Source organism: Diuraphis noxia, unplaced genomic scaffold (genome assembly GCF_037042655.1).
Source record: "Diuraphis noxia isolate RWA-SAM2 unplaced genomic scaffold, SU_Dnox_SAM2 contig0004, whole genome shotgun sequence".
NCBI lineage: Eukaryota > Metazoa > Arthropoda > Insecta > Hemiptera > Aphididae > Diuraphis > Diuraphis noxia.
In genome coordinates, this window is record NW_028301714.1 from 70,841,847 (window position 1) to 70,856,860 (window position 15,014).

The 15,014-nt window shown below is 29.1% G+C and overlaps 1 protein-coding gene across 2 annotated transcripts; it reads right to left on the reverse strand.

The window, feature by feature from the left end:
• Positions 1-3,829: 3,829 nt before the first annotated feature.
• LOC107168581 (uncharacterized) lies at positions 3,830-14,516 on the reverse strand. 2 transcript variants are annotated; one of them, XM_015518047.2, is made up of 11 exons: positions 14,208-14,516; positions 10,243-11,798; positions 9,663-9,788; positions 9,509-9,605; positions 8,642-8,826; positions 8,399-8,509; positions 7,958-8,335; positions 7,775-7,874; positions 7,296-7,414; positions 5,239-5,991; positions 3,830-4,728 (listed from the first exon to the last, which is right to left on the reverse strand). In XM_015518047.2, exons 2-11 carry the CDS (start codon positions 11,773-11,775, stop codon positions 4,150-4,152), a joined length of 3,981 nt encoding a protein of 1,326 aa, XP_015373533.1. In that variant the 5' UTR covers positions 11,776-11,798; positions 14,208-14,516; the 3' UTR covers positions 3,830-4,149. The 2 variants fall into 2 exon arrangements, with proteins under 2 accessions (XP_015373533.1, XP_015373542.1); XM_015518056.2 differs by lacking the exon at positions 14,208-14,516 and adding an exon at positions 13,654-14,131.
• Between the last annotated feature and the right edge of the window lie 498 nt (positions 14,517-15,014).

A 15,014-nucleotide genomic window follows, 5' to 3' on the forward strand; every position in this document is an offset into this window, starting at 1 on the left:
TTCCGAGCCCTGCAACGAGTAATAACCAAACCACAAATATACAAGCTTGTACCATATCTTTAACGCTGAACTATCAACCTAATTACAATATCAACAACGTATCAATCAACATAGCCCACTATGTCTGGTTTCGGAGTGGCTGTAGCTATTAGAGCTATTGTGTGGTTAACAGACCGAAGCTTGGCCTAGGGGGAGGCAGCCGAGTGAGACTAATCCTTAGTGCCCACCTAGTCTATCGGTGGGGCTATATGCAGCAGAGGTTGCTGTAACCAAAAACGAGAAGCGATGAGGATAGCTCGCGACCCGACCAGGGTGGTGAAACGCACGTGTACGCCTCATTTAACGGTATGAGCGCGCTCTCATCCGACTTGGTGTGCGCCCGGTGCTCGTGGTCCTTAGACGACGTGTGGTTGGAAAGGACTGTAAACCTCCACGGCTGTAGCCGCAAAAGGTACCAAAACCCGGGAGTCCTCGTACCCACCATGTCATAATATAACACAAAATCAATTTAACGACTATTTTAATTATTTGTAGGAGACATAAATGGTAAGCATACTCAATGGGGATGCTATACAAACAACTCCCGTGGTAACCTCCTACAAACGCACTCTCTCTGAAATTCGAACAGAGTTTCAATAAACATCTCTCCTCACTCACCACAATAGACAACTCGATATGGAAAGCAACGAAAAACATATTACGAACTACAAGACAACTTTACTCTGTAAATATTTAATAATAATAATGATCCATACAAGCCGGGCAAACCCACATGTGGGTTTTTTGCAGAAATGCCTTAATCGTTAGACCAATCAACCTCTTATCCTATTTTTCAAAAATTTTCGAAAAACTGATTCTTAGACGGCTCCTACCAATCATAGCAATAAACCTTCACAATACTCAATTCGGATTTAGGCACAATCATTCCACAATACATCAGATATAAGAACTCTTTTTATATCGAAGAAAAGCTCTGCAGATGCACAGGAGTGTTCTTGGACATTGAACAGGCATTTGATCGAGTTTTGCACCAAGAGCTCCTCCATAAAATTAAAACAATTCCCGCCTCATTCTTGAATCTACTTATAAAATCATATTTAAGTAATCGCCACTTCTCTGTGCGCTCTGTAAGAACAAATTTTTCAAACATTTCTAAAATATAAGCCGGTGTCATGCAAGGTGCAGTTATTGCACCACTCCTTTTTAATATCTATCCTGAGGACCAACTCACTAAACACAATGGTAGCCAACTTTGCTGATGACAAAGCACTACTTCCATTCCGTTTTGAACCAGACATAGTTGCCTCTTTTATGCAAACTCTACTCAGACCTACTAGCCTCATGATCTTCATACTACGCCCCAGACGCTGCCCACAACTATTCCTCAATAATCAACCTCTACCCTACTCTCAATATCAATATGTTTCCTAATAATTGGGATAAACAAACTTAAAATTAAAGAAAAAACGGGAATTTTTACGCACAGATTTTGGTTTTTGATGTAACTTTAACAGTGGCGTGGCGAACATCTTTCAAACCCTAAGCAAATTATTTATACTATGACCCCCCTCCATAAAGGTATAGTTTTCTGTATACAAATTTTGAATGTTTGCTCTAGGGCTAAGCAATTGGATTAGGTAAACGTCGTTCCCATCGCCACTGAACTTTAAAACAAATGACCATAGCAGATACATGAAATTTTCACCTAATGTTTGTATAAATATATTCTATCTACCATGAAATTTACAAAAATTTTTGACTTAAGTTGAACTATTTATAGGCAAATGCAATTTTCGATAATTATTAGTTTTTTTTAAATTAATATCGATAGAAATTTATTTGTCTGGTAGAAAAGCTTGAAAAATTAATACAAGGCTCCTAACATATTGTTACAATAGCAGCTGAAAAATAAAATAAATTCATGGTCACAATTTTTTTATAAGCATTCAAATTTTTAATTTTGACAAAATACTTAAAAGTCACGAAAATTCTCAAATTTTTCTTTTCAGATCTAAGATTTGAAAATTTAATAGAAGATTTCTTATAAGTATATCTACTTTTATCAAAAAAAAAAAAAAAAATGTCCACTGGAAAGTCAAATATTTTAATATAAGTAATATTAATCTATAATATCCTAGTCCCTAGGCAGATAAACCACCTCTGCTCAGAATCGGTTTTTGTATACAATGATATATCATTGGATTTAAATTTAATTACATCAATAATTACAGTAGCTTACTTTACAGCAGAGCGATATCCACTTTACGCTTATTTTAAATTTTATTTCAATTTAATTTTTAAATATTAGTATAGGTATTGATATATATATATATATTATTTTTGAATAATATGTCAATATCGATTAAACGTCCATCCTATAGTGGACTGAGGTAATCATCATAATTATTTAGGAATGAAATTAAAACGTTATACGCAATTCATGTTTGTTGGTGAATTTTTATTTTATAAATGTCAATAAAATATAATAAGTTTTAAAAAATTTGAAAATTTAACACAAGATTCCTCATAAGTTGAAATAATAGTAGTGGAAAAATATTAAAAATCCAAATTTTTTTAAACTGTTTAAAGTTCAAATTTTGACAAAATTTATTAAATTTAAAATTAAATTTCTTGTAAAGTTAATTCTGTATCAAAAAAAATCTAAAATCTATACTAACAGTTTTTTTTTTAGTTCAATTTTGGACAAAAGAACATATTAAATAACCAAGAATTTTAGTTATATTGTTGTAATTTTAAAATATTCACTAGTACTTGAAATTTAAAGTATATAAATATACTATGATTGACTGAGTAAGTCGAGTACATAATTTGATTTATATAATTTAGAATTTATTTTGTCGTACCTATATTTTTTTCTGAAATAATAACAATAAAATTAATATAATATAAAATATCCTAGACTGACAAAACGTCTTCGCTCATAATTGTTTTTTGTAGGTATACAATATTATAACATTGAATTCAAATTTAATTTCATCCGTTACAGTAACCTACTGTACAGTATAGCAGCATCCACTTAACCACTGATTTCACTATATATTGGCATTGTCAGGAATTTTGTAGTGGAGGAGAGAGAGACAAAGTATCTCTAAAAAATGTCCATTAAACTTGCCTTCACTTTTTATGTAATCATTTTTGGATATAGCACAATTTATAATAGGATAAAATAAACATGGCTAGATTAATTGTGGGGGGGGGCTATACCTACTCAGGATACATCTCTACAGCATTATGGAATTTATTTCAGACTTAAATTATATTATTTCTTGATTGATATTTGATATTACAATTGTGTAGACTGCAAAAATAAAATGTTCAATATAAATAATATATAGGTGCCAACTTAAAATGTAAAAGCATTTGAAAATATGTATTTTAATACTTTTCTGAAGTACTGAAAATGTTATGATGATAATATCTTGTAAAAATTTCATCTCATGAGTGTTATTTAATTCCTAGAGTAACACAGATTGTAAATATTTAAGATTTTATAGTATTCCGATGTTTTCTTTGATATTTATGTAAAGACCATAACCAGTAGGGCTGGAATAACATAGGTGCAAGAGCTTCTGCTCTAGTGCGGTATCTTCCACCAAAACATATTTATACATGAAATATATGTCCTTCATATGAAATACCACATTTACATTGTTTCAGAGCAGCTTTGATTATTAATCTGGCTATGACCATCCAAAAAATTGATACTTAACTTTATCATGTTTACAACTACAAAAAATTGTTTCAACTAATAATCCTTGTTATGGTAAAATATTATACATAGCTTCTCCATATCGCATATAATCTAAAATGAAAATGAAATTATTTATTTGTTATAAATAATACATATAAGATAAAATTTAATGAACAAATTAATACACTAAATTATATATCCATAATTGGGATAATAGCAACCAATTAAATTTTACCACTTTGAACAGTACCAAGTAATCATTAATTATTTGTACATTATTAATGATAATATTTATGAATATACTTTTATATTCTATCTAGAATTTGTTCAAGCAAAATATCAGAAAAAATATTTAGAAAGCTAGGTTTAAAATCAAAATTGATATATAATACATGTACATACATTAAGGAACTGTCACATAATAAAATCAATAATGTTCAATAATATTGTGCAGCCATGTCTTCTGCATCAATACCAAGCATAGCAAGTTCATCTCCATCAGATTCATTGCCATTTGATTTCTTATTAATTTCTTCTTTAGGTCCCTGAATAATTGGGTCTTCTAATTTATCATCATCATCTTCGTCATACTCATCCTTAGTTAGTTCTCCTTCTTTACCCATAATTTTCTTCATGTGTCTACGTTTTCGTTGAGATGGGGCATTTTTCTTTTTCTTTCTTTCAGGTGAAATACTTGAATTATTTGATACACCATATGGCATATTGTAATGTTGATGAATTAATGGATTATGAACTTGAGAATTTATTGGTGTGTTTATAGAGGATACTACAGAAGAAGCTTCACTGCAAGGAAAAATCATATTCAATGCAGTACTTAAATCTTGAGGTAGTGTATTTGTAGAATGTGGTTGACTATACATCTGATGTATTTGATTTCCTGATTGTGAATGGTTCAGTTGTTTTTCAATCAAATCAGTTTCTGAACATACAATACCATCATTATTTTCATTATCATCATCTATATCCATGTCAACAGGTAATATATGCTTTTCAATCTGAAATAATTTTTTCAGTTATTAAAAATTTGATCAATTTTTTTAATATTAATCACAAAATAATATTCCACTTGTTTTTACTGATAATTAAGATAGCTCACAACCAAGAAGTAGGGAACATAAAATATGAGTTATTTGGTAGGGTGTTAACAATATAATATGGAGTTAAGTATTTCAAATGGGCAATAAACTCGTGATTTACTTGAGTACCTACTAATTTAATAGTATGAAAGTCCATATTATCCATGAAGAAATATTAAAATATAGCTCCCATGCATTATAGAATATTGAAATTTGGATTATAGATTATTTTTAAATATTGTTAAAGGTGAATTATATACTTTGATTTAAAACTTAAGCTTAATTATGAAACTTGATAATGAATTTTAAATTTAAAAAATTGAATTTCACAATTCACAAATGATGAGTATCAGTACAACCAATGAATACTTATTCATAGTATGATTAATTTTGAATTTTGTATGAATTAAATTCATTTTGTTACTTTACCTTCTTTTCGTTTGCTGCAGTGATCATTTTTTCTATTAAAATTTTTTGAGCCGCCACAGATTCCATCAAGTGCTCTTTAGGTTCATTGGTTGTACTTTCAACAGTAAAATTGGGTATGTCTTTAGTAGATGAATTTGTTTTTTTACTAATTGGCTTTGCAAATGGCATTTTACCAATAAAAGGTAACTTTATTTTGCTAGTGCGGTGAGATAAATTAAAACTTTCATCCTTCTTTTCATACACAACAGGTGGCTTTGGTTCTTCAAGTCGTTGCTTTTTTATTACATGCATATTAGACATGCCAGTTCTACGGGATTCATCAATTTCATCAGTTTTACTTTTATGCAATCTGTCTTTAGATTTCTGCACAGATTCCTTTAAAGTAATCATACTTTTTTCTACAGGTAAATCAACTGGTTTCATCCAATCTGATAAAGATACATTATTTGCATCATTAATTTCTTTGTCAGGACTTAACTGACTTTTTAAATCCGCATGTTTTCGATTGAATTCTTTTTTATATTTATCTCTATCTCTATCTCTTTCTCGTAGTTTTTCTTTTTCTCTCTCCTTTCTAGGCTCTTTCTCAAAAAAAGACTTTTCAACTTTGGGTTCAGCAACGCTTTCTTTAGATTTATTTTCTTTAATTGCATCATGTTTAAATGTACTTGTTTGTGATATTGACTTTTCAAAAGCACGTGTTCTTTTAGTAAGCCAATCAATTTCCCAATTTGGTTGCTTTGCTATAAGTTCCTAACAAAATAAAATAATATATTATTATTCTTTTTGTTTAAAGATTTCATTAATTAATATTAAAACCAAAATCTAAATTATAGAAAACTTATGTTCTATTTCACTAATACACATGATGCTAAAATATTAAGCTCAATATCTAAAATTGGTTAGAAGACTAAAGTAATTGTTAAAATAGCAATAATATAAAAAAAAATAAGCATTTTTTAAAATTGAGTTACAAATACGAGGTATATCCAGAAAGTAAGTTCCGTTTTCTATTTTTATCGCGTTTACGATGTTATCTTAATTACGGTCATATCAGATTATTTCATTTACTCATTTAGAACATTTTTTTACACATGAAATCATTTATGGGTGGCCAGAACTTCAACGAAGATGATGAGGTGAAAAAGGCTATTAGCGCATGGTTACAATCACAGGCGTCATCTTTCTATGATGAAGGGATACAAAAACTAGTACCTCGATATGATAAGTGCTTAAATAATGGTGGTAACTATGTTGAAAAATAGAGTAATACATGTATTTTATATTCAAATAAAATTTATAATAAAATTTACACATTTACATGTTTTTATTGCCCAACGGAACTTACTTTCTGGACACGCCTCGTATTAAGAAATTGACCATAAGAATTTGGTTTATTATAATATTATTGGCATTGGCTAAACTTAGCAATTTTATTAAATAGGACTGTTTTCGTAAGTTATGGTCAAGAGGAATCATCTCAGATTTTGGTGAAGGAAAACATAACACATTTTCTGACATATATTCTTGCCTTAACATTTTTTTCACTCGCTTTTATCAAACCACAACCAAAATAGTTGATAATCAAATTACAGTAACTTCATTGTTGAGATATGATACTGTGGACACATTGGAATGCTAAAATATATCGTACAAAGTGGCAAGCACCACAAATATATATTTACCATACTTTCATTTATTTTAAGAAAAATGAACTATGATGTACATCCATTTTATGTAACACAAAATTAAAATATACTTTATTCAATAATTAAGTATAAACAAATGTTTTGCTTTAATGATTATTGAAAAAGAAACTATCAAATTTTAACTAATTTTTTATAGAAGGGCTTTTTATCATAGTCTGCCTTACTCCCCACTGATCATTACCCTGAATGGAGAAGGAGTGATATATTTAAAAATTTAAAAATTATTAATATATTAATTAGTTAACAATATAAAAAAAAGTTATATGGGGCTGATTAATTCAAGTGGTCAAAAATGTAGTTCTGTTTATGTTTATAATTGTAAATAGAAAAATATTAATATATAACTACCGCATATAAATCATTATGTTGTTTAGATTTAAAATGTGCTGAAGCACAATGAAGATCACCAATCCAAGTGTCACACAGTTTGCAATACCAAGCTTGAGTTCCAATAAAAAACTCCAAACCTATAAAATATTTAAAATAATATATTGATATGTTAATAAAACTAATTTTTTTAATATTATAATATAATATTGTTACAAATGTTACACAACTTAATGCTTTATTTTTGTTTTATATCTTTGGCATTAAGTATGACAAATAATTTTTTTGGTATTATTAAATTTCTATACATAAATTGTTATTTTTGGTATCAATATAAAAATGATTATTAAAATTGTACCACTTTTAAATTTTTTAATGTAACAATGATAAAAATGATCTAAAAAATTTCAGCTTGAACACCATTTAAGTACAAATTTTTTTGTATGCATTTGTCTTCATACTGCATAATCATCAACCTCGAACAATTATAAAACACTTACCTTTGATAGGTACTCGTTTATTTGGTAGTTCAGGGTTTTTTTCAGGTTGAGTAGGTTCAGTTTGTGTTTCATGCCAAGGTAATTCAACAACATTTAATTCCTATGAACGATAGAAATTTCATATATTATTATTTATTTTTCTAAAAATATTATTAATATAATTAAAAAAATATTGTTACAAACCTCTAGAGTTTTAGTATGGGATTCACTATGCAAATGTGTTAAATATTCTTTTGCAGTTTTGGGAAAAATATTACATGGCTGACACCAATGAATGCATGAATCACAATAAACATGATTGAATTGAGGAAGTTTCTCAATGCGTTTAGTTTTTTTACTTGTATCAATCAACTCTTTTGATTTGTATGATTTCTTAGAGTCAGTTTCTTCATCTGAAGAGTGTACTTTAGAAGATTTTTTTGATTTAACAGATTTATTACGTTTTCTTTTTAGTTCTAATGATGAGGAAGAAGTGCTGCGATGTCGATTCTTACGTATATTTGAAACTTCATCTTGTTGTAAATTTTCTGTAGGGATTTTCACATACTCAGATTCTGTGGTCTAAAATAAAATAGGTTTGTTAAATAGTAAAATTAATATATATATTTTGTTTATTGTAATTACTAATTTTTTTGGTTCCACTTTTTTAATTTCTTTTAATGAATCTTTTGGTATCATTGTATTTAATACTTCAAGAATATTATTTACACCCTTAATTTTTCCATTAACATCATCCTAAAATAAATAAACCAAAAATCATTCTTTATACATCAGTGCACTAAAACTAATATTATCAAACTTAATATTATATAATATAATAGGTGTTGAGTACCAAACGCGCTATTTGAATTTAAAATGAAATGATACCTGTGCTTTTCTATTTTTTTTTAATTCATTATTATGACGACCATCTGTATTATCCAACTTGAATGTGTCATACTGAATTTGTAATGTCTCAAGTTCTTTTTTTAAACTAAAAAGTTTAGTAACATATGTTTCACGCTGCATTTCAAATATGTTATCTTGAGAACTTTTAGTTTGTGTATCTGGTACTATAGGTCAAAATAATCAGTAAAGAATATTATTACATAGTTTTTTAACAATATTTCTAATATTTTTTATGATTACAATAGGTTACTATTTAATAAAATACATAATAATAGGTACAAAAAAAAATCTATTAAAATAATAGTAGAGTGCTTAATCGATATAAATTAATATTATAATTTAGTAGATAAAAAGATCTATAATAAAAGAATACAACCTCAAGATTTCTAGGCACCTAATCGTATCCTACACTCGTCTTTCCATTGGTCATAGCTTACTTCCTTAACATTCTTCTAAACTTAACCTAAACTCTTCCCCTCTCTGTACACTACATCACGACGAATTGATATGGGATTTAGATCACATCCTTTTCAATTGCCCTTCTCTCATAACTAGTAGACAACTCCTTTTCTCTTTTGGCTATATTTCTCTCTATTCTGTTCTTCTTCTCAACTCCCGTTTCATCCCTATCATCCGTTCCCTTATCTAATTCATTCATACCGCTGGCTTTCTCATTTAATGCTAATATTTAATTAATATTGTCTGTAAATATCTATATCTGTTTTTTGTTTTGATACATCATAATATTGTAATCACTTTGCTAAAATTATCTTCTAATAAAAAGCAAATTAAAAAAAAAAAAATATATAAATTAATATTATATTTATTAAAACCACAATATCATACCTGGTGTTATTGGTGTAATGTTGGGAGGGGGTTTTGTTATATCTACAACATTTTTCAGATCTATATTATACAATCCTTGATTGGAAGTTTGATAACCCTGTAATTATCATCACATTATACAAAACATGCTAAAAAAATGTTACTGAGCAGTTACTTCAACAGGTTCAAGATTAGTATGTACTGGATTATATGCAGCAGATTTTTGATCATATTGTTGAAATTGTTGAAATGGAGTTCCATATTGCTGGTAACCTGGTTGGTACCATTGTGCATTTTGAACCTTCATTTTGAGAAATTGAAATATATTAATAAAATAATATAATGATCTACTTTTAATAAGTTTTAAATACTTTTGTGGTCAATAACAATTTTATTATATCTCTTTATTTAACCATCCGGTTAATTCAAAATTTATAATAAATATCGTCTTATATATTATTTTGGACTTAAATCAGAATATTATTATTGTTATTAAAAAAAAAAATTTAAATCATTGCTTTTGAGATTTTATTTTTTGTTCCATTTATTGCCATACCTCTTACCATTTAGAAACATAAACTTTCTTATTTGTTTCTTAAATATACAAATCAGTAACTTCCGAGGTAACTTCTAAATATATTATTCGAACTACTGGAGTAAATGATGATCATTTAACTGTGATATAATTACACAATATTTTAAATTGAATCACTTTACGTTTATCTTAAAAATGTTGAATTATTTTAAATACTTACAGGAACTGATTGTCGTTGTTGGTAAGCTGTGAATTGTGAAGGTTGAGGTTGAACATAGTTCGTAGTTGATGAATATGGAGTAGCAGAATTTTGTATTCCTGGCCATTGTGAATTATATAATGGTAAATGGCTGGGTGTAGTAGGTAGTGTAGGAGGTTCTTTTAAAATAGAATTAGGTGCTCTGGAAGATGAAGGAGCTTGAGAATACCGATTTCCTTTGGTAGACTGTTCAGTATTTAATGGTGGAGTATCACTTTTATCAGAGTTAGTTAATGACATAGACCGAGTTCTTTTAGTAACTTTTTTTTCTGGCTCAGAATCAGATGAACTTAATTCTTGTACATACATGGTTGTAGAATCCTTATTTATTGCCTTGTTTGAGTATACATCATTTGAAGAACGATCTTTTTTAGTCTCGGTGGGTGGAGAATTTATCCAGTAATCATCATCTTTAGTGGAATAATCTTTTCTACCAGGTGTTTTTAGTGCTTTAGGAATAGATTTCTCTCGAATAGGAGAATCATCCCAACTACTAGAATAAAGATTTTTAGTTGAAGTCTTGGCAGTTTGAGATTTTGTCCAGTGCTCATCTTTATCATTACTAGAAATTTCTGATCGCCCTGGAGTTTTAGAGCCTTTGGAAGAATATTCTGGTCTATTAGACTTTTTAGTATCTTTTGTATCTTTAGAATCACTTTTATTGGATTCAATCCAATATTCATCATCACTTTTTTCAGTATACTCCACTCTTCCTGGTGTTTTAGAACTTTTTGAGGCTTTTAACTTTTCTACAAAATCATCAGAATTATTTTCGTCATCAGAATTACTCTTAACTGTTTGAATTTTTTCTATGGACTGATCTTGTGCAGTAGGTGACCTAGGACGTCGTGATGGAGATCTTCTCTTAGGTGATCTAAGTTTTGGTGAAGTGTAGCGTCTGGATTTACTAGGAGAATGTGAATGAGATCGAGATCGAGATTTAGATCGATATCTACTTGGTGATCGACGTCTATCAGGTGAGCGTGAATAACGTCTATGTCTAGAAGGAGAATTATAGGGTCTTACACGATATTGACTTTGGGGTGAGTGATGTCTTCCACGATCACTTCTATCCCAATAATTGTTTTGGTATGGCCGCCTATAACCTCTATGAGGGTGTCCACTTGCACGTCTATAGTACTTTGTATCATAATAACCTTTTTTATCTGAATAACGTTCATCATTTTTTTCACTAAGGTCTTCATCTTTATCCCATTTACTTCTACTGATTGGTGAATTATCATCTTCATCATGTTTTTCTTTTGAGATATCTTTGTCAGTACCTGATTTAGAATCCCAAGATCTTTCACGTGAATCACTTCGATCATTATCATTGTATGAAGATTCATACTTGTCTCTAGAGCTAGACAGTCTTGATCTACTTCCTATTGGACGTCGAGTTCCTTTTCTATTTGGTGTCCTCCCACGATAAAAACCTCTAATGAATGGACGGCCACCTCTAGTTCTTCTTATACCTCTTCCACCTCTTTCCATTTTTTTAAATTATAAAGGTCACCCTAAAATTTGTTTTATAATATTAATAAATTAATAAACATAAGGTAATAAAGTAATAATATGAAACTTGTTACTCTTACAAAGATGTATACCATTTTAAAGAATGGGAAAGATAACAATATATTTTATGTAAATTTCATGGATATAATGAAATATAGATTATTTTGTTAATGTGTATACAGTATAGAAGTATATTTTTTACTTGAATTCTCAAATGCAAAATTTAAAGGAAAGTTCGAAAATAAAAATATAAAATTTTTAGATATTCTTTCTTTTTCTTTAATAATACATAACTATTTCAAACGCAATGTAAAACTAATCACATTTATCCATGGACGGTGTTCAGAGTAGTTAGATAATAAACACAAATAATATAATGGATTTCTAAAAGTGACACTAAGAACATATGCAATTTAATTCCCCTCGCCATTTGGAATTTTTTTATTGAAACTTACGCAACTCGTCAAGTTAAGAACGATGGTGCAATCAGAATTAGTCCCTCTGGCTTAGTTTCAAAGTTATGGCATTTGAATGTAAGCAAATATTATGCTATAATTTACATATTTATATTTCATAATTTTTTTTTTTATTTTGGTACTAACATATTCTAACCTTTATAAAATGATAGTTTTTAAAATTTGTAGAGAGCAAGTTAGCGTATGATAAGTAGTTGTTCCCTATGCCTTCTAGCTCCAGTTACTAGTTTAAGTGACAAAAGTACAATAATGGTCACTTTCAACTACCGGCTCTGATCAGCCAAACCCTCTAAAATAGTCAACCTCTGGGGAGGGTTGATACCTAATAATCGTAAGTATTATTTTAAATAAGATTTTAGATAATATTATATGATTACGGATATTATAACACACCATTAAAATGTCATTACGCCAAGTGCCAAAATAAACTTGATTGTGCCGAACACATGAGTAACCAATGCAGGTAAGTAATAACAACAACCTGGGCATAAAAATAGGTAATGTAAATAAGCAGTTATGATATCGTATCACAACTTCAAAACTAAAATCTGAGTGCACCATTGTCCATGGATCACCAAACTCAAGATCCTCCAGACAGCATTATTAAGCAATGTTCAGCACATTTGTATAAACGTAAAATCACAAACTTGGGAAGGCTATAACTTCAAAGTAAGAGCAACAAATTCTGATTGCACCATCGTTCATAACTCTTTGAGTTACATAATTTAGATAAAAAAAAATCAAATTGGCGATGGGGAAGGTTTGATTTTAACTAAATGTTGTTTGTTCAAAATAGGTAAAACATTGATAGAACACATATGGTGAGTATATGTATAATTCTTATACATGTAGTAGTTCATACTAGATCAAATAAATAGATAAAAAAACCTAGTTTTAAGGTAGATTGAAAGGAATAGCAAGAATACTTGAGTTTAGCTTCAACTACAGTTTAAGACAACAGTAAGTATCTCGACACAGTAATATTGCAGTCAAACTATATCCTTTCATGGGTGCACTGCCCGTTACATCCGCAATAATAAGTTAAGGATAGTGTGGTTGATCTAAATTCAAACCAATGTATTTTGATCCAACTGACAACCGCTTAAAACTAAAAATGTGTTCACGCACTTGGCCCCTCATTTTCCTACAATTATATCAACACAAACCGTACTATTGTGCAGTAATGTTGTGCTTAATCATTGAAAAATAATATGGACTATTCATACATATAATCTTTATACATCCATATAGCTACCTAGTTTATTTACTACATAACCTACATGTCAAATTATTTTAACTTGATTGGAATTTATTTCTGTGAATTATTTTTTTTATAATTATTATAGGTACTTGTAATAATCTAGTAACATTAAAATCTTACCTTAAACTTATACACTAAACTCACAATACATATACTTTAATATAATATTATAAACGAATATGAAGTTACAGACAAGCCGATGACAACATTTACAGCACGGCAATTAGATCCAGTATAGATTCAAGACTACTACCGGGGAAATAAAGTTATTATAGATATAAGATATGTGCACGGTAATTAATAAAATATATGAATTTTAAATAAATATCGGCAAATAACTAATTGATGAATAATAGTTACTATAATTTAGTAACTATTAAAGGCTAATGCCAGTAAACAAGGCACACAATATCAATACGGTATACGGGCAATACAGGAAGGGTGCGCGTAATAACACTGTTAAACATAATAACTAAAAAGCATAATGACAATTTGTAATACACAGTATACACGTCGTATTTTAGGTATATCAGAACTTCGGAACCGACAGAACCACAGAACTTATAGTTTATATAGTATTATTATAATATTATATATGGACATAAATTTAAGGTTATTATTGATAGACAACAATACGTAAAAAATTCAAAATAATACACTAATCTAGTACCCACCTCGATATTGGTATGATTCGGTTTAAAACAGACGTGAAATTTTATCGATAAGTTATTCCGTTTTAATTATCGCGATCTTTCGATTATTTTCAAAAATAAACATTTAAATAAAATTATAGTTTAATTACAATACATAGAATAGAATGAAAAAGAACTATTACAACGACTCCCACGAATAGAAAAAAATGTAATAACAATTAAAGTTACAAAAGAAAATCTGTAACACTACATACTACATGCAAACTCTTAAAGGTAGGTTACTACTTGCAAACTCTTAAAGGTAGGTTACTATTATCACAGAACAATATTGCTATTATGTATATTGTATATAATATACTAATATACTATACTATAGTAGTAGTAGACGTTGTAGTATACTATAATATAATATTATAATGGTAAAGTTGCTGTTGAAATTAAACTAACCTTAAAACTGTCCGTGGTCCGTACCCTCGTTTACGTGAATGTACAAAAATCTTTTGTGTGATTGGTTGGTATCCATGGTAAATCTTTAATATACCAGTGTGTTTATTTCTACCACACGTTACCAAATAATTGGTTCTGTTTCAACAATCGGGTATGCCGACTCATTTAATCTATTCTGTGGTCATATCAGTATATCACGCCTGTACATCACCATATAAATTTAAGAACTAAAGCTGGTTGAACTTAGTGGTGTATAGTAAATATATTGTATATTGAATGATTATCATTATCATATAGCAAGCTCAGCCTGCAGCTTGCTGCAGCTGCTTGTAACCAATAATTAATCCTGAACAAATTTAACTAATTACAAGATTACAACCA

Bases quoted from the DNA above. Each gene is read 5' to 3' on its own strand.
- LOC107168581 (XM_015518047.2), bottom strand. From the start codon at position 11,775: ATGGAAAGAGGTGGAAGAGGTATAAGAAGAACTAGAGGTGGCCGTCCA. The intron at 8,510-8,641 runs GTATCATTTCAT...TATTTATTTTAG, and splicing joins AAAAAAATAGAAAAGCACAG to GATGATGTTAATGGAAAAAT. The intron at 7,875-7,957 runs GTTTGTAACAAT...TATCGTTCATAG, and splicing joins CCCATACTAAAACTCTAGAG to GAATTAAATGTTGTTGAATT.